Source organism: Scyliorhinus canicula, chromosome 13, assembly GCF_902713615.1.
Source record: "Scyliorhinus canicula chromosome 13, sScyCan1.1, whole genome shotgun sequence".
NCBI classification, from domain to species: Eukaryota; Metazoa; Chordata; class Chondrichthyes; order Carcharhiniformes; family Scyliorhinidae; genus Scyliorhinus; species Scyliorhinus canicula.
The window spans coordinates 141,014,185-141,027,560 of record NC_052158.1 but is presented as its reverse complement, the minus strand read 5'-3'; the positions used below and the strand labels follow the sequence as shown (position 1 = coordinate 141,027,560).

Below are 13,376 nucleotides of genomic sequence, written 5' to 3'. Positions count from 1 at the left end.
TTTAAAGCAGTGACAAAATGGGTTTTTGATAGATCTTTTGAATGGTTTAAAATCCAGGCTGTTGACTTTATCACTTCAACTCCAAACTGTTTGGTGCTTAATGTGTTAAGTTGTGTTACACTTTGTTTCTCATGAGGCTCATTGCTCAACCGAATAGGCTTTTCTTGTTTAAAAATCTCATAGTCTATTAAAGCTGCCATGAGAGGCTTTTGGATCGGGCCCAGCAGCATTTCGTGGTCGGTCTCAGAGTAAGATAACGGTTTGTTCTGGGGTAAAAGTGTCCTTAACAGATAATTCATTTGGCCAGACTCCCCCTGTGGAAATTCGATCAGTATATTTATTGTTTCCACGTCAGTAGCAGCTTGCAATAATGTAGGATTTGGTTTAGATATCACTGCACATCTCGGGCTTTAGTTAAAATCATTTCAACTCGTCCCGTTGGTGGTGCTATTTGCTTTGGAGAGTTCAGCAGATTTTTTAAAGACAGATTTGAAGGCTTTTGAGCTGTTAATTTGTCTGAAAATAATTTATGACATTTCATGGTGTCCATGTCACTTTCCAAAATACATTTTTACTCATATTTTAGTCCAAAGATGTGCAGGTTGGGTGGATTGGCCATGATAAATTGCCCTTAGTGTCCAAAATTCTATGATTAACCTAGGACACAAGTTCGGCACAACATCGTGGGCCGAAGGGCCTGTTCTGGGCTGTATTTCTCTATCTCTATCTCAAGTAACTGGCAATTTTGACTTTTAAGACCATAATGTTCTGATATGAACTGTTGAAGTTTGGCTTCTGAGTCAGTATTTTTCTTTTGGAGTTCACCGATTTGAAATGATTGTTGTTGAACTTTAAAGGTTTCATTTTCTAATAAGGGTTTAATCTGATCACATTGCTCAAGTTTAGATTTTGCATCTCATAATTCTTCAACAACTGTTGCTAGTTGGTCTTTAGTGGACTTAATCGACCTTAGTTTTTGCGATTGTCTCTTGATGTTTTTGGAGCTGTGCCATTACTGCAAAAGACCATTTCATACGGTTTCCTCTATTTAAGTGCGTGGTTTTTCCCCGTGCCTTCTTGATATTATAAAGGGACCACTGTCCTTTGGGGATATCATATTTTGATTCCATTTTTATCGCAACTTCAGACAGTCCAAATTGTCTGCAAATCAAAGCTCCAAGATCACCCAATATATCGTCAATAGAGACATCCGGTACAGGGTGACCTCCCTTCGACATTGTGGGAAGTAGTTCTCTTCATTTGAAGGTTCTGAATCGATTTTAGGATTCATTTCCGCCATAAACTCAACTTTACACCCAATTTTTTGGTCATCAACTATGTCTAATCTGTGTATACTACCGCGACTATTCTTTCAGTCCCGTTTTATTTTAGTTTCAACGGCCGGCACCCGATTGCATTAACACAGTCTGAAAAAGGTCCTTTCTAAGGGGTTGAAGCACTGCTTGATGCGGCTTTAAGACTTTTAATGGGTGAAAAAGATGTTTCTTACCCCAGTGTAGCCGTTTTTCTTTGGGTCTTCCGTCCTTCTGGTCTTTCTTCAGTCTTCTGATTTCTTCCTGGCTGGCTCCTCCCCTTCTGCCGACTACGTCAATTAAAAGAGATCTACCTTGCGGATCTAGTGGCACTTGCGAACACTAAAACTCAGTAGAAATTTGAGTTAACACTTAGAACATAGAACATAGAACGATACAGCGCAGTACAGGCCCTTCGGCCCTCGATGTTGCACCGACATGGGAAGTCCAAAAACTAAAGGCCATCTAACCTACACTATCCCATTATCATCCATATGCTTATCCAATAAACTTTTAAATGCCCTCAATGTTGGCGAGTTCACTACTGTTGCAGGTAGGGCATTCCAAGGCCTCACAACTCTTTGCGTAAAAAACCCACCTCTGACCTCTGTCCTATATCTATTACCCCTCAATTTAAGGCTATGTCCCCTCGTGCTAGCCACCTCCATCCGCGGGAGAAGGTTCTCACTGTCCACCCTATCTAACCCTCTGATCATTTTATATGCCTCTATTAAGTCACCTCTTAACCTTCTTCTCTCTAACGAAAACAACCTCACGTCCATCAGCCTTTCCTCATAAGATTTTCCCTCCATACCAGGCAACATCCTGGTAAATCTCCTCTGCACCCGCTCCAAAGCTTCCACGTCCTTCCTATAATGAGGCGACCAGAACTGTACGCAATACTCCAAATGCAGCCGTACAAGAGTTTTGTACAACTGCAACATGACCTCATGGCTCCGGAACTCAATCCCTCTACCAATAAAGGCCAACACACCATAGGCCTTCTTCACAACCCTTTCAACCTGGGTGGCAACTTTCAGGGATCTATGTACATGGACACCGAGATCCCTCTGCTCATCCACACTACCAAGAATTTTACCATTAGCCAAATATTCCGCATTCCTGTTATTCTTTCCAAAGTGAATCACCTCACACTTCTCCACATTAAACTCCATTTGCCACCTCTCAGCCCAGCTCTGCAGCTTATCTATGTCCCTCTGTAACCTGCAACATCCTTCCGCACTGTCTACAACTCCACCGACTTTAGTGTCGTCTGCAAATTTACTCACCCATCCTTCTGCGCCCTCCTCTAGGTCATTTATAAAAATGACAAACAGCAACGGCCCCAGAACAGATCCTTGTGGTATGCCACTCGTAACTGAACTCCATTCTGAACATTTCCCATCAACCACCACTCTCTGTCTTCTTTCAACTAGCCAATTTCTGATCCACATCTCTAAATCACCCTCAATCCCCAGCCTCCGTATTTTCTGCAATAGCCGACCGTGGGGAACCTTATCAAACGCTTTACTGAAATCCATATACACCACATCAACTGCTCTACCCTCGTCTACCTGTCCAGTCACCTTCTCAAAGAACTCAATAAGGTTTGTGAGGCTTTGCCTACCCTTCACAAAACCATGCTGACTATCCCTAATCATATTATTCCTATCTAGATGATTATAAATCGTATCTTTTATAACCCTCTCCAAGACTTTACCCACAACAGACGTTAGGCTCACCGGCCTATAGTTACCGGGGTTATCTCTACTCCCCTTCTTGAACAAAGTGACCACATTTGCTATCCTCCAGTCCTCAGGCACTAATCCTGTAGCCAATGATGACATAAAAATCAAAGCCAAAGGCTCTGCAATCTCTTCACTTCTTGGGTGCAAATAAAAATTGTTTATTGTCTTCTATTTGATCACAATTGAGAATCACTTAAATCTTATTCTCTAATAAGTCTGGCATGAAAAAGGACTCAAAGAGAAGTAATTTGTAAACAATTTAACTTTCAAATGATACAGAAATTATTTTCTTGCTTAAGGCAAACAGCTTGCATTTACTTCAAGTGTTAGAGTGGAAAAGTGAAAGTATAGAGACAGAGAATAGTTTAGATCAAAGTATAGAATGATTCATGAATAAAGATGGCCATACGGACCCACACGGTTATACTAAATCATATCAGTCTTTAGCCATCTAGCTACACCCCTATGTAATCCTAATTGGTTTGGGTTAGAATCAAATGAGTTTGATTTGACAGTTAGTTGTCAATCTTCAATGTGAAACAATAGTTTCAATTGTTTCATGTCTGAATATTTGTGCATGTTATGGAATGCGATTCTATGCTGTTATCGCGACCAGCTTAAACTGGTCTTCTGCTGACTTAGCTATTATCTGCATTGTGAACAATCGTGCCTTCATATTACTATGGCGTTGCTATGGTGTTGCTCTGTCCTTGATTTTACAGCACAAGTAAAGTGGATTGGATTGGATTGGGTTTGTTTGGCACCGAGATACAGTGAAAGGTATTTTTCTGCGAGCAGCTCAACAGATCATTAAGTGCATGGGAAGAAAAGGGAATAAAAGAAAATACATAAGAGGGCAACACAAGGTATTCAATGTAACTACAAAAGCACTGGCATCGGTTGAAGCATACAGGGTGCAGTGTTAATGAGGTCAGTCCATAAGAGGGTCATTTAGGAGTCTGGTAACAGCGGAGAAGAAGCTGTTTTTGAATCTGTTCGTGCGTGTTCTCAGACTTCTGTATCTCCTGCCCGATGGAAGATAGTTTCAAACTGTCTTGCAAATGTGCTGTTTTAATCTATAATGGAATTATGCTGTTTCATGCTGTTTTGCGTCTCTATATTTTCTGAGATGAACTGAGGTCATGAGTGAATTTTAAATGGCTATTTAAAAACTTGGGCTTAATATGTACACTAAATAGCTATCTGTTACCTGTCAGGTGTATTAGAAAATAGTTGGCTTTTACAGTCCGTAACATCTTAAAGGAGGAGAAAGAGGTGGGGTGACAGGATGGGCCAAGGAGGTAATTTCAAAACTCAGGCCCTAAGCAGCAATGGTGAGGAGGGTTGTAGGATAGGGGGAGGCTGCAGAGATAGGGAAGGTGGCAGAACTGAGGGATTTGAAAACAACAGTGAGAGAATTTTAAATTTATTGTTGGGTCAGGAGCAAATGTAGGTCAGTGAGCATGGGGACAGGGGGTCGGTGTGGTAGGGGAGCGGTGTTGTGAACGGGACTTGCCGTGAATTAGGACACAGGTAGCAAAGTTTTGGATGTGCACAAGTTCAGAGAGGGTGAGAAATCAGGAAGCCAGCCCAGAGGACACTGGAATAGTCATATCCAGAGGTTAAAAAAAAAGCATGGCTGAGCATTTCAGCAATGGATGGGCTGGGACAGAGGTGAAATTGGCTGCTATTTTGGAAAAATTGCTTTGTAGCCCAAACAGGATACTTTCCACAACACCAGAGGCTGAAGCAGTTTAATTAGAACATGGCAATGTGTGTGGTGCCAGCAATTAAGCTCCATTTGATTTACATTTGCACTGAGTCTTGATGCCCTGAATAACGGACTATCAACTTTGGCTGCAAAGGGGCCATTATCCAGGAAGTGGTTCAAATGCTTCTCCTAACCATTTTGAAATGTTTTCATAACAGTTACTTCATATTTTTCAAAACTATTGCAAGCCCACATGTGCTTCTTTGCAGGGGATCCAAGTAATGATGATGAAGTGCGCTCATGTTACTGATTTCCTCATTCTTTTATATACTTAACCAACAGTCTATATAAAATGTGCTGTGGTACTTCTGCAATCGAAAGCCATGATCCTGCCTAGGCGACATTTCGGTAAGAAATACCTAAAATCAGCCTCCACATAGCCAACAGTGACGACCACCCTGCCCCTCAGCCGCCCCCCCCCCCCCCCCCAAGCCCATCACCAGACCCCCCCCCCCCCACTGATTAAGTCAGCGACAGAGTTGGGGTCCTCCCCTTTGGACACCTTTGTGCAACGCTGGATTCTGCCACTGGCAGAGGAGGATTCCAACCTGTTGTCCACACTGGCCCCACTTGACTCTCCTCTCGGGATTCCATGGTTGCTTCACTCGAAGACTAGCAAATCTTTGGAATTCTCTATCCTGGAGAATTGCGGATGCCCCATCATGGAATAAGCATTGGATTGGATTTATGAACTGTCACGTGTAGGGGGATAAAACTATTGTTCTGCGTACAGTTCAGACATATCATTCCGTACATGAAAAGCAAATACATAGGGCAAACATAAAATACACAATGTAAATATATAGACACTGGCATTGGGTGAAGCAGACAGGAGTGTAGTGCTCTCAGTAGAGAAAATGTGTGAAGAGATCAGATCAGTCCCGATGAAGGAGTCTGGTAATAGCGAGGAATAAGTTGTTTTTGAATCTGTTAGTGCGTGCTCTCAGACTTTCGTATCTCCTGCCCGATGGAAGAAGTTTGAAGAGTGAATAAGCTGGACGGGGAGGAGCCTTTGATTATACTGTCTGCTTTCCCAAGGCAGCGGGAGGCGTCGACAGAGTCAATGGATGGAAGGTGGGTTTGTGTGATGGATTGGCCGGTATTCACGACTCTCTGTAGTTCCTTATGGTCTTGGGCTGAGCAGTTGCTATACCAGGCTGTGATGCAGCCAGATAGGGTGATTTCTATGATGCACGTGTAAAAGTTGTTAAGAGTCAATGTGGACATCAAATTTCCTTAGTTTCCTGAGAAAGTATAGGCGCTGTTGTGCTTTTGTGATTATAGTATCGACGTGGTTGGACAAAGACAGCTCTTGGTGATGTGCACACCTAGGAATTTGAAGCTGTCAACCATCTCCACCTCAGCCCCATTGATGCAGACAGGGGTGTGTTCGATACTTTGCTACGTGAAGTCAGTGGCCAGCTCCTTAGTTTTGCTGACATTGAGGGATAGATTGTTGTCATTACACCACTTCACTAGGTTCCCTATCTCCCTCCTGTATTCTGACTCATTGATGTTGAGAACTTGTAGATGGATCGGAGCCAAATTTTGCCACGTTGTCATGTGTGTATAGGGAATATAGTTGGGGGGCTAAATACGCAGCCTTGCGGGACCCCAGTATTGAGGACTGTCATGGAGGAGGTGTTCTTGTTTATCCTGGGCTGGGATAGGCAGACGTTTGGTCTGTCAGGAAATCCAGGGGAACAGGCAGGAAAGTGAAGTTGAAGCCCCGGCTAAACTGGTTGTCGATCTCCCTTGGTTGAAAAATTTATGAATGAGCCCCAGAATGGAGCAATTGCAGGTTAGTATCAAACCATGTTATTGCAATACTTCAGGCGGCACACAGCTGGATTCAGGGTCTCCGGGAGCTCAAGATTCAGCATTGTATTGGTCTCAGTCTAAATAAGGGAAGAACACCTGGGTCTCCCAGAATGTGTAATAGAAATGGTGATGAAAACTGTACACATGTCCACAGAATGATGCAATGCGCATTGTTACCACACCAATATGCATGAATTTCTCTCTGTCATGAATTAGCAGTATGTAACCCATATATGTAGGTTATAAAAATAACTGCATTTTGGAACAGAAAGGAATTAAGTTGTACTGTGAAATTAAATGGGTGCCTCGAGACCCAAAAGCGTTGAGGGTGATCAGGAGCACAGAGGTTTAATAGGAGCTCGGGTTCCTTCACATAAAGCCAATGTTGTAACAAGAGGCAACCTGAGGAAAAACCTTTCGACTCATTGGATGGTTAGAAATTAGGATGCACTTTCTGGCAGGGAGATTGATTCAATGGTGACCCTCAAAAAAGAATTGGATAAATAACTAAAGGAGAGAAAAATTGACGGAAAAATGGCAAGTGTGGCCGATCGCGACGAACTGTATAGTTTTCGAAAGAGCGAGCAAAGACTTGATGGGCCAAAATCCATTCTATGGATGGAATTTCCCCATAACCCTGCCTGCAGAATCATTGGCGGGCAGGAGGGTGGAATTCGGCAGGAGGCCCAGAAATCAGGTCGGGATTCTCCCCTACCCGGTGGGGCGAGGGGTCCCGGCGGGATGGAGTGGCGTGAACCACTCCGGCGTCGGGCCGCCCCAAAGGTGCAGAAGTCATCGCACCTTTAGGGGCCAAGCCCTAACCTTGATGGGCTAGGCCCGCGCCGGAGTGGTTGCGCCCCACCGGCCGGCTGGAACGGCCTTTGGCGCCACGCCAGCCGGGGCCGAAGGGACTTCGCCGGCCGGCAGAAGTCCGCGCATACGCTGGAGAGTTAGCGGCTGCTGACATCATCCCCACGCGTGCACAGGGGAGGGGGTCACTTCCGCCTCCGCCATCGTGAAGACTATGGTGAAGGCGGCACAGGCCCGCCGCCGATCGGTGGGCCCTGATCGCAGGCCAGGCCACCGTGGGGGCACCCCCTGGGGCCAGATCGCCCCGCGCCCTCCCCAGGACCCTGGAGCCCGCCCGCGCCGCCAGGTCCCGCCAGGTCCCGCCAGTAAGGTAGGTGGTTTGATTCATGCCGGCGGGACCGACATAACAGCGGCGGGACTTCGTCCCATTGCGGGCCGGGGGGGGGGGGGGGGGCGCCGACAGGCACGGCGCGATTCCCGCCCCCGCCGAATCTCTGGTACCGGAGACTTCGGGAGACAGCGGGGGCGGGATTCACGCTGGCCCCCGGCGATTCTGCGACCCGTCGGGGGTTCAGAGAATCCCGCCCCAGTTTCTTGCCGGCGTGACTTCACAGCGGGATCTTCTGCTGGTGCCACCATGGCAGATTCCGAATCCCACTGGAGGTGGAATGAAACCAATTTGCAACCCACTAATGTGATGCAGAGGAGGGCCGGACCAGAATCTACCTCCCACATCTCCACAACGTCAGTGGAAAAAGACACCTGTCTGGAACAATGCAACTTGAGAAGTCAGGGGCTGTCTTCCGAGTTCAGGAAAGAAGCCGCCAGTAACCTTGTATCCTAGAAACCACAGCAGTGGGTTGGGGGAGCATCAATCAGGTGTATCTTCCAGCTTCAGTGTCATTCAGGAGGTCCATTTTTCAGTCTCAGATGTTCCTGCAGATCTTCAGGAGGTCGGTCTTTTTTCTTCAGCGGTGGATCAGGGACGTTGGACAGCTTTTAAATTAGGCAACCAGATATGACAGCAGGATGCGTGCCATCAATCCCGCACCACCACAGAAGCTGACACAAACCCTGGGAGGGAAGATATGGCGTGGTTCCCTATCGCCTTCCGCAGCAGGAAGCATTCTCTGTTCCCGTCCCCACCCCCACCGTGGGAGGGTTCCCAGATGGGAGAACTATGATTCTATCAAGATTAAAAGTCAGACAGTACTTTTGCTTGACAACTTGAATCAATTACAAGGAGAATATGATCTCATCTTTTTAATACAAACAGATAGTAATAATAATAATAATCGCTTGTTGTCACAAGTAGGCTTCAATGAAGTTACTGTGAAAAGCCCCTCATCGCCACATTCCGGCGCCTGTTCGGGGAGGCTGCTACGGGAATTGAACCCGCGCTGCTGGTCATTACCAGCCAGCTGTTCAGCCCACTGTGCTAAACCAGCCCCTAAATAGATACGTTTCGAAGTTTAGAAGAGTAAGAGGTGACTTGATCGAAACCTTTATAATCCTGAGGGGTACTGACAGGGTGGATGTGAAGAAGATGTTTCCTCTTGTTGGAGAATCTAGAACTAGGAGTCACTGTTTAAAAATAAGAGGGCGCTCGTTTAAGACAGAGCTGAGGAGATGTTTCTTCTCTCAGAGTGACGCGAGTCTCTGGAACTCACTTCCTCAAAAAGGCAGTGGAAGTAGAATCTGAATATTTTTAAGGCAGAGCAAGATAAATTTTTGATTACAAGGAGGTGAAAGGTTATTAGGGGCTAGGTAGGACTGTGGGGTTGAGCTTACAGATCATCCATGATATTAAATGGCAGAGCAGACTCGAGGGGCCGAGTGGCCTACTCCTGCTCCTAAAACGTATCCTCTTATTTCCTTGCATTATGTAGCATCCTTCACAATCTCAGGATGTCCAGAAATGCTTTACAATCAATTAAGTACTTTTGAACTGTAACCATTGCTGGAATGTCATGCAGGAATTGTGACAGACAATTTGCACAGAGAGTGAGGCCCCACTACAATGGGGTAAATGAGCAGATAATCTATTTTTGTGATATTGGTTGAAGGCTAGATATCAGGTGGGTGAACGCATCTGCTCTCCTTTAAAATAGAGCCATATAATTTTTCTCGGTTCCAATTGGAAGGGAAGAGTTGGTTTCGGTTGAACATCCCTCCCAAAAGCTAACTCGCCCAATAGCGTAGCATTCTCTCAGTACCCCAGTGGAACCTTAGCTCAGATTTTGTGCAAATGGGAGGAATTTCCTGGCCCTTCCCGCCGGCGAGATAGAACATAGAACATAGAACAGTACAGCACAGAACAGGCATCTCGGCCCTCAATGTTGTGCCGAGCCATGATCACCCTACTCAAACCCACATATCCACCCTATACCCGTAACCCAACAACCCCCCCCCTTAACCTTACTTTTATTAGGACACTACGGGCAATTTAGCATGGCCAATCCACCTAACCCGCACATCTTTGGACTGTGGGAGGAAACCGGAGCACCCGGAGGAAACCCACGCACACAGGGGGAGGACGTGCAGACTCCACACAGACAGTGACCCAGCCGGGAATCGAACCTGGGACCCTGGAGCTGTGAAGCATTTATGCTAACCACCATGCTACCCTGCTGCCCATTTTTTTTTTTTTTTTTTTTCGTTCCCGCCTAGTTGACCCGCCACGGCAAGCCATGCAAGTTGCCATTGACTTCGGCGGGACTTTCTGACCCCACCGGCAGCTTGAACTGACCTCGCAACCTTCTGACCCGTAGACAAGGGTGCAACCAGCCGAACCACAGTTGACAGATTTCCCCCTTTCCTCCACAGCAGATCTTTGGAATACAGTATTAGATTTTTTAAAAAGCTGAAGTTATTTTTGATGGACTCAATTAAAGGGAGCTAGATAAATATGTGGTTTAGCAGAGATTGAAGGTTATAAGTAAGTGCGGCTATAAATCAAATGCTCCAAGGAACAATCTACATTCTGTTCTATTGGAAAGGCTGGGATGACATCTGTGAAATGGAAATGGTCAGGAATGAAAAATGTAGCTGTGTCTGTTGAGTCATATTCAGAGTTCTCATGCAATTTCCTTTGGTTAATGAGGAATGCCAAAGTCCTATTGGTGATTTATCACCTCTTTCAACAGATTAAATAACTGTGATGTACAGCACAATACAGATTAATCAGGGACGGAATTTTCCCATGTTTTTTCAGTGCCAGGCTCTGACGGATAAGCACTGTGCAACTCTCCATAGCACAGCCGAGTTTCTAGATCAGATTAATGGGGGTGGAGTTTACACTGTCAGGCAGGCAGGGCGGGGCCTGATAGAGCTGGCAAGATCGGCTCCACAGAGATTGTGCACCATATTTTAAGGATGCTGCAAGCAGTACAGAAAGTAAACCCCCTCCTTCCCCCCCCCCCCCCCCCCCTCATGGACATGGAGGATCCCCCTCACAAGCATCAGCCCCCACCCTCCCCACCACAGGGCAACCCCCACAACTAAAGCTCCAACATTGGGCCCCCACCCCTCCCCCCTCCCAACCCTCTCAGCCATCTGGGGGACCCCCCACCACTGCAGTCTCCGGGGGCATTCCCCCTCCCTTCCCAACCCCTCCCTCCACCCATCACAATCTCAAAGGAACGCTTTGCCTTCACACGTATCAGCCCTCCACAATGCACAAGAGGAACCCCTCCCATGGGACTCCCCAGAAGGTCCAACCCTGGCCCTCCCCCCTCCCGCAAAAAGGGGCCTATACATAACTTTGCGTCTCCAGCGGGATTGTCTCGACTATTTCTCGTCTTCACAAACCTGTGTGAGGCTCGCCAATGTGACATCACATTGGTGAAATTTCAATATTCTGTGACTGGGGGCCGGGGGTATTGACTGGGGGGGGGGATCATTTACAATATGTAAATGAATTCAGATGTATTTAAATGAAGGGCGGGAACCTCGTTACATCACCCGCAAGGAGCACCAGGGAAAATCGGGAAACGAGATCTCACTGGCGAGAATGTAGTTTCCCAATTCTCACAAGATTTTGCATCCATGTTGCTGTTCTCGCTGATGGCTAACATGGGCGCATAATTCACCACCCCCCCTGGACTTTTTGCAAAAGTGCTTCCACTGTAATTTTGCTTTAGAATGTACAGTGATTCGCACAAGATCCTGAGAGGTCTTCACAGGATGGAAGTGAAGAGGATTTTTCCTATTGTAGGAGAATTTAGTACAAGGGGCCACTGTTTAAAAATAAGGGGTCCCCATTTAGGACACCGATGACGAGAATTTGTTTCACTTAGACGGTAGTGGAAGCAGAGTATTGGAATATTTTTAAGGCAGATCCAGATAGATTCTTGATGAACGCTCTTTCCTGAACCGCAATGTCTAAGAGAAGACATGGTGGTTCGTCTGGAGCGAACTTTCGCAGCTCCCTTGGTCTCCCTGAGGGGAGCTGTGATCAAGTGTGCAGATAACACAGGTGCCAAGAACCTGTACAACATCTCAGACAAAGGGATGAAGGGTGTTTCAACAGGCTACCAGCTGCTGGATTTGGCGACATGGTCATGGCAACTGTATAGAAAGGCAGACCAGAGCTCAGGTCAAAGATGCACCCAGCAGTAGTGATATGGCAGCAGAAAGCATACCAAAGAGAAAACATGGAGTCTTCCTCTACTTCGAAGACAATGCAAGGATAATAGTAAATAACAAAGGAGGAATGAAACGTTCTGTGATCACATGTCCTGTGGCCCAGGATTGCTTCCAATGCTGGGAGCATTGCATAACTATTGTAAAGGTTTCCTGGAAAGATATGTGCAATTCAATAAATATTTTTATTTTGAGAGAAAAATCTTAATTAACAAGGGGGTGAAAGTTTGTCGGAGGTGGGCAGAAATGCGGGGCTAAGGTTACAATCAAATCAGCGATAATCTTATTGAATGGCGGTGCAGGCTTGAGGGGCTGAGTGGTCCACTGCTAATGATTCGTATACTCATATGGATGTTCATTGTATTCAAGTCAGTTACATTTAATCAGGATCGAATTGTGTTTTTTCAGGATTATCTGTTCTTTGAGAAAAACAATAACTGAACAAGGATCTGAAGCTATCTCTGCTGTGAGTAGATATGTCCAAGGACTTAATGCCTTAGCCTATTCACAACACTTGAGTTCTATCAATTGTACAGTATTAATGGCCTTCTTTGTTATTTTATTTACAGAGTTTGAACCAGGTTGCGAAGGTCATCTTCATTCTTTCACATTCCCTAGAGATATGCTAATACTGGACATGCTTTATGGCTTTTAGAATACCAATTTTTAAAAAAAAGATCAAATTGTTATTGACACGTGTGGCTGAGTTCTGAACTTCCTGGACTTTCCAATAGCTCTGACGTCTTTGACTGATATTTGACGGAAAGTGCTAATCTCTGGGACATCAGGTTTTAAAGGGCAATTTTTCTGCTCAGGGCAAAACCAATTTTTCTGTCCATTAATTTAAATGGATTTAAGTTAACAAAGATGAGTAGTCTGCATCATGGGTGCACTAAACCCTGCACACATTTATTCAGACCCGTGCACCTGGTAGGCATTGGTCTGCAACAAGAGTGAGAAAAACCTTGCCCTTGAATTCTTCATGTGGTGGCAAACCTGTTAATATGAAAACGTAAATACGACACATGATAATCTTTATTAGTGTCACAAGTAGGCTGACATTAACACTGCAATGAAGTTACTGTGAAAATCCTAGTCGCCACCCTCCGGCGCCTGTTCGGGTACACTGAGGGAGAATTCAGAATGATCAATTCACCTAACAAGCACGACTTCCGCGACTTGTGGGAGGAAATTGGAGCGCCCGGCGGAAACCCACGCAGACACGAGGAGAACGTGGAGCCTCCGCACAGACAGTGACCCAAGCGGGAA

The 13,376-nt window shown here is 45.8% G+C and overlaps 1 protein-coding gene and 1 pseudogene across 2 annotated transcripts in view; both read left to right on the top strand.

The window, feature by feature from the left end:
* Positions 1–12,775, top strand: part of LOC119975811 (phospholipid scramblase 2-like) — a 100,752-nt gene extending 87,977 nt beyond the window's left edge. For both annotated transcript variants that reach the window (XM_038815685.1, XM_038815686.1), the window contains exons 8-9: positions 12,516–12,573; positions 12,677–12,775. In XM_038815685.1, the coding sequence (XP_038671613.1) occupies positions 12,516–12,548 (33 nt within the window). In that variant the 3' untranslated portion in view covers positions 12,549–12,573; positions 12,677–12,775. The remainder of the gene's footprint in view (positions 1–12,515; positions 12,574–12,676) is intronic.
* LOC119975812 lies at positions 11,831–12,258 on the top strand (annotated as a pseudogene).
* Positions 12,776–13,376: the final 601 nt, after the last annotated feature.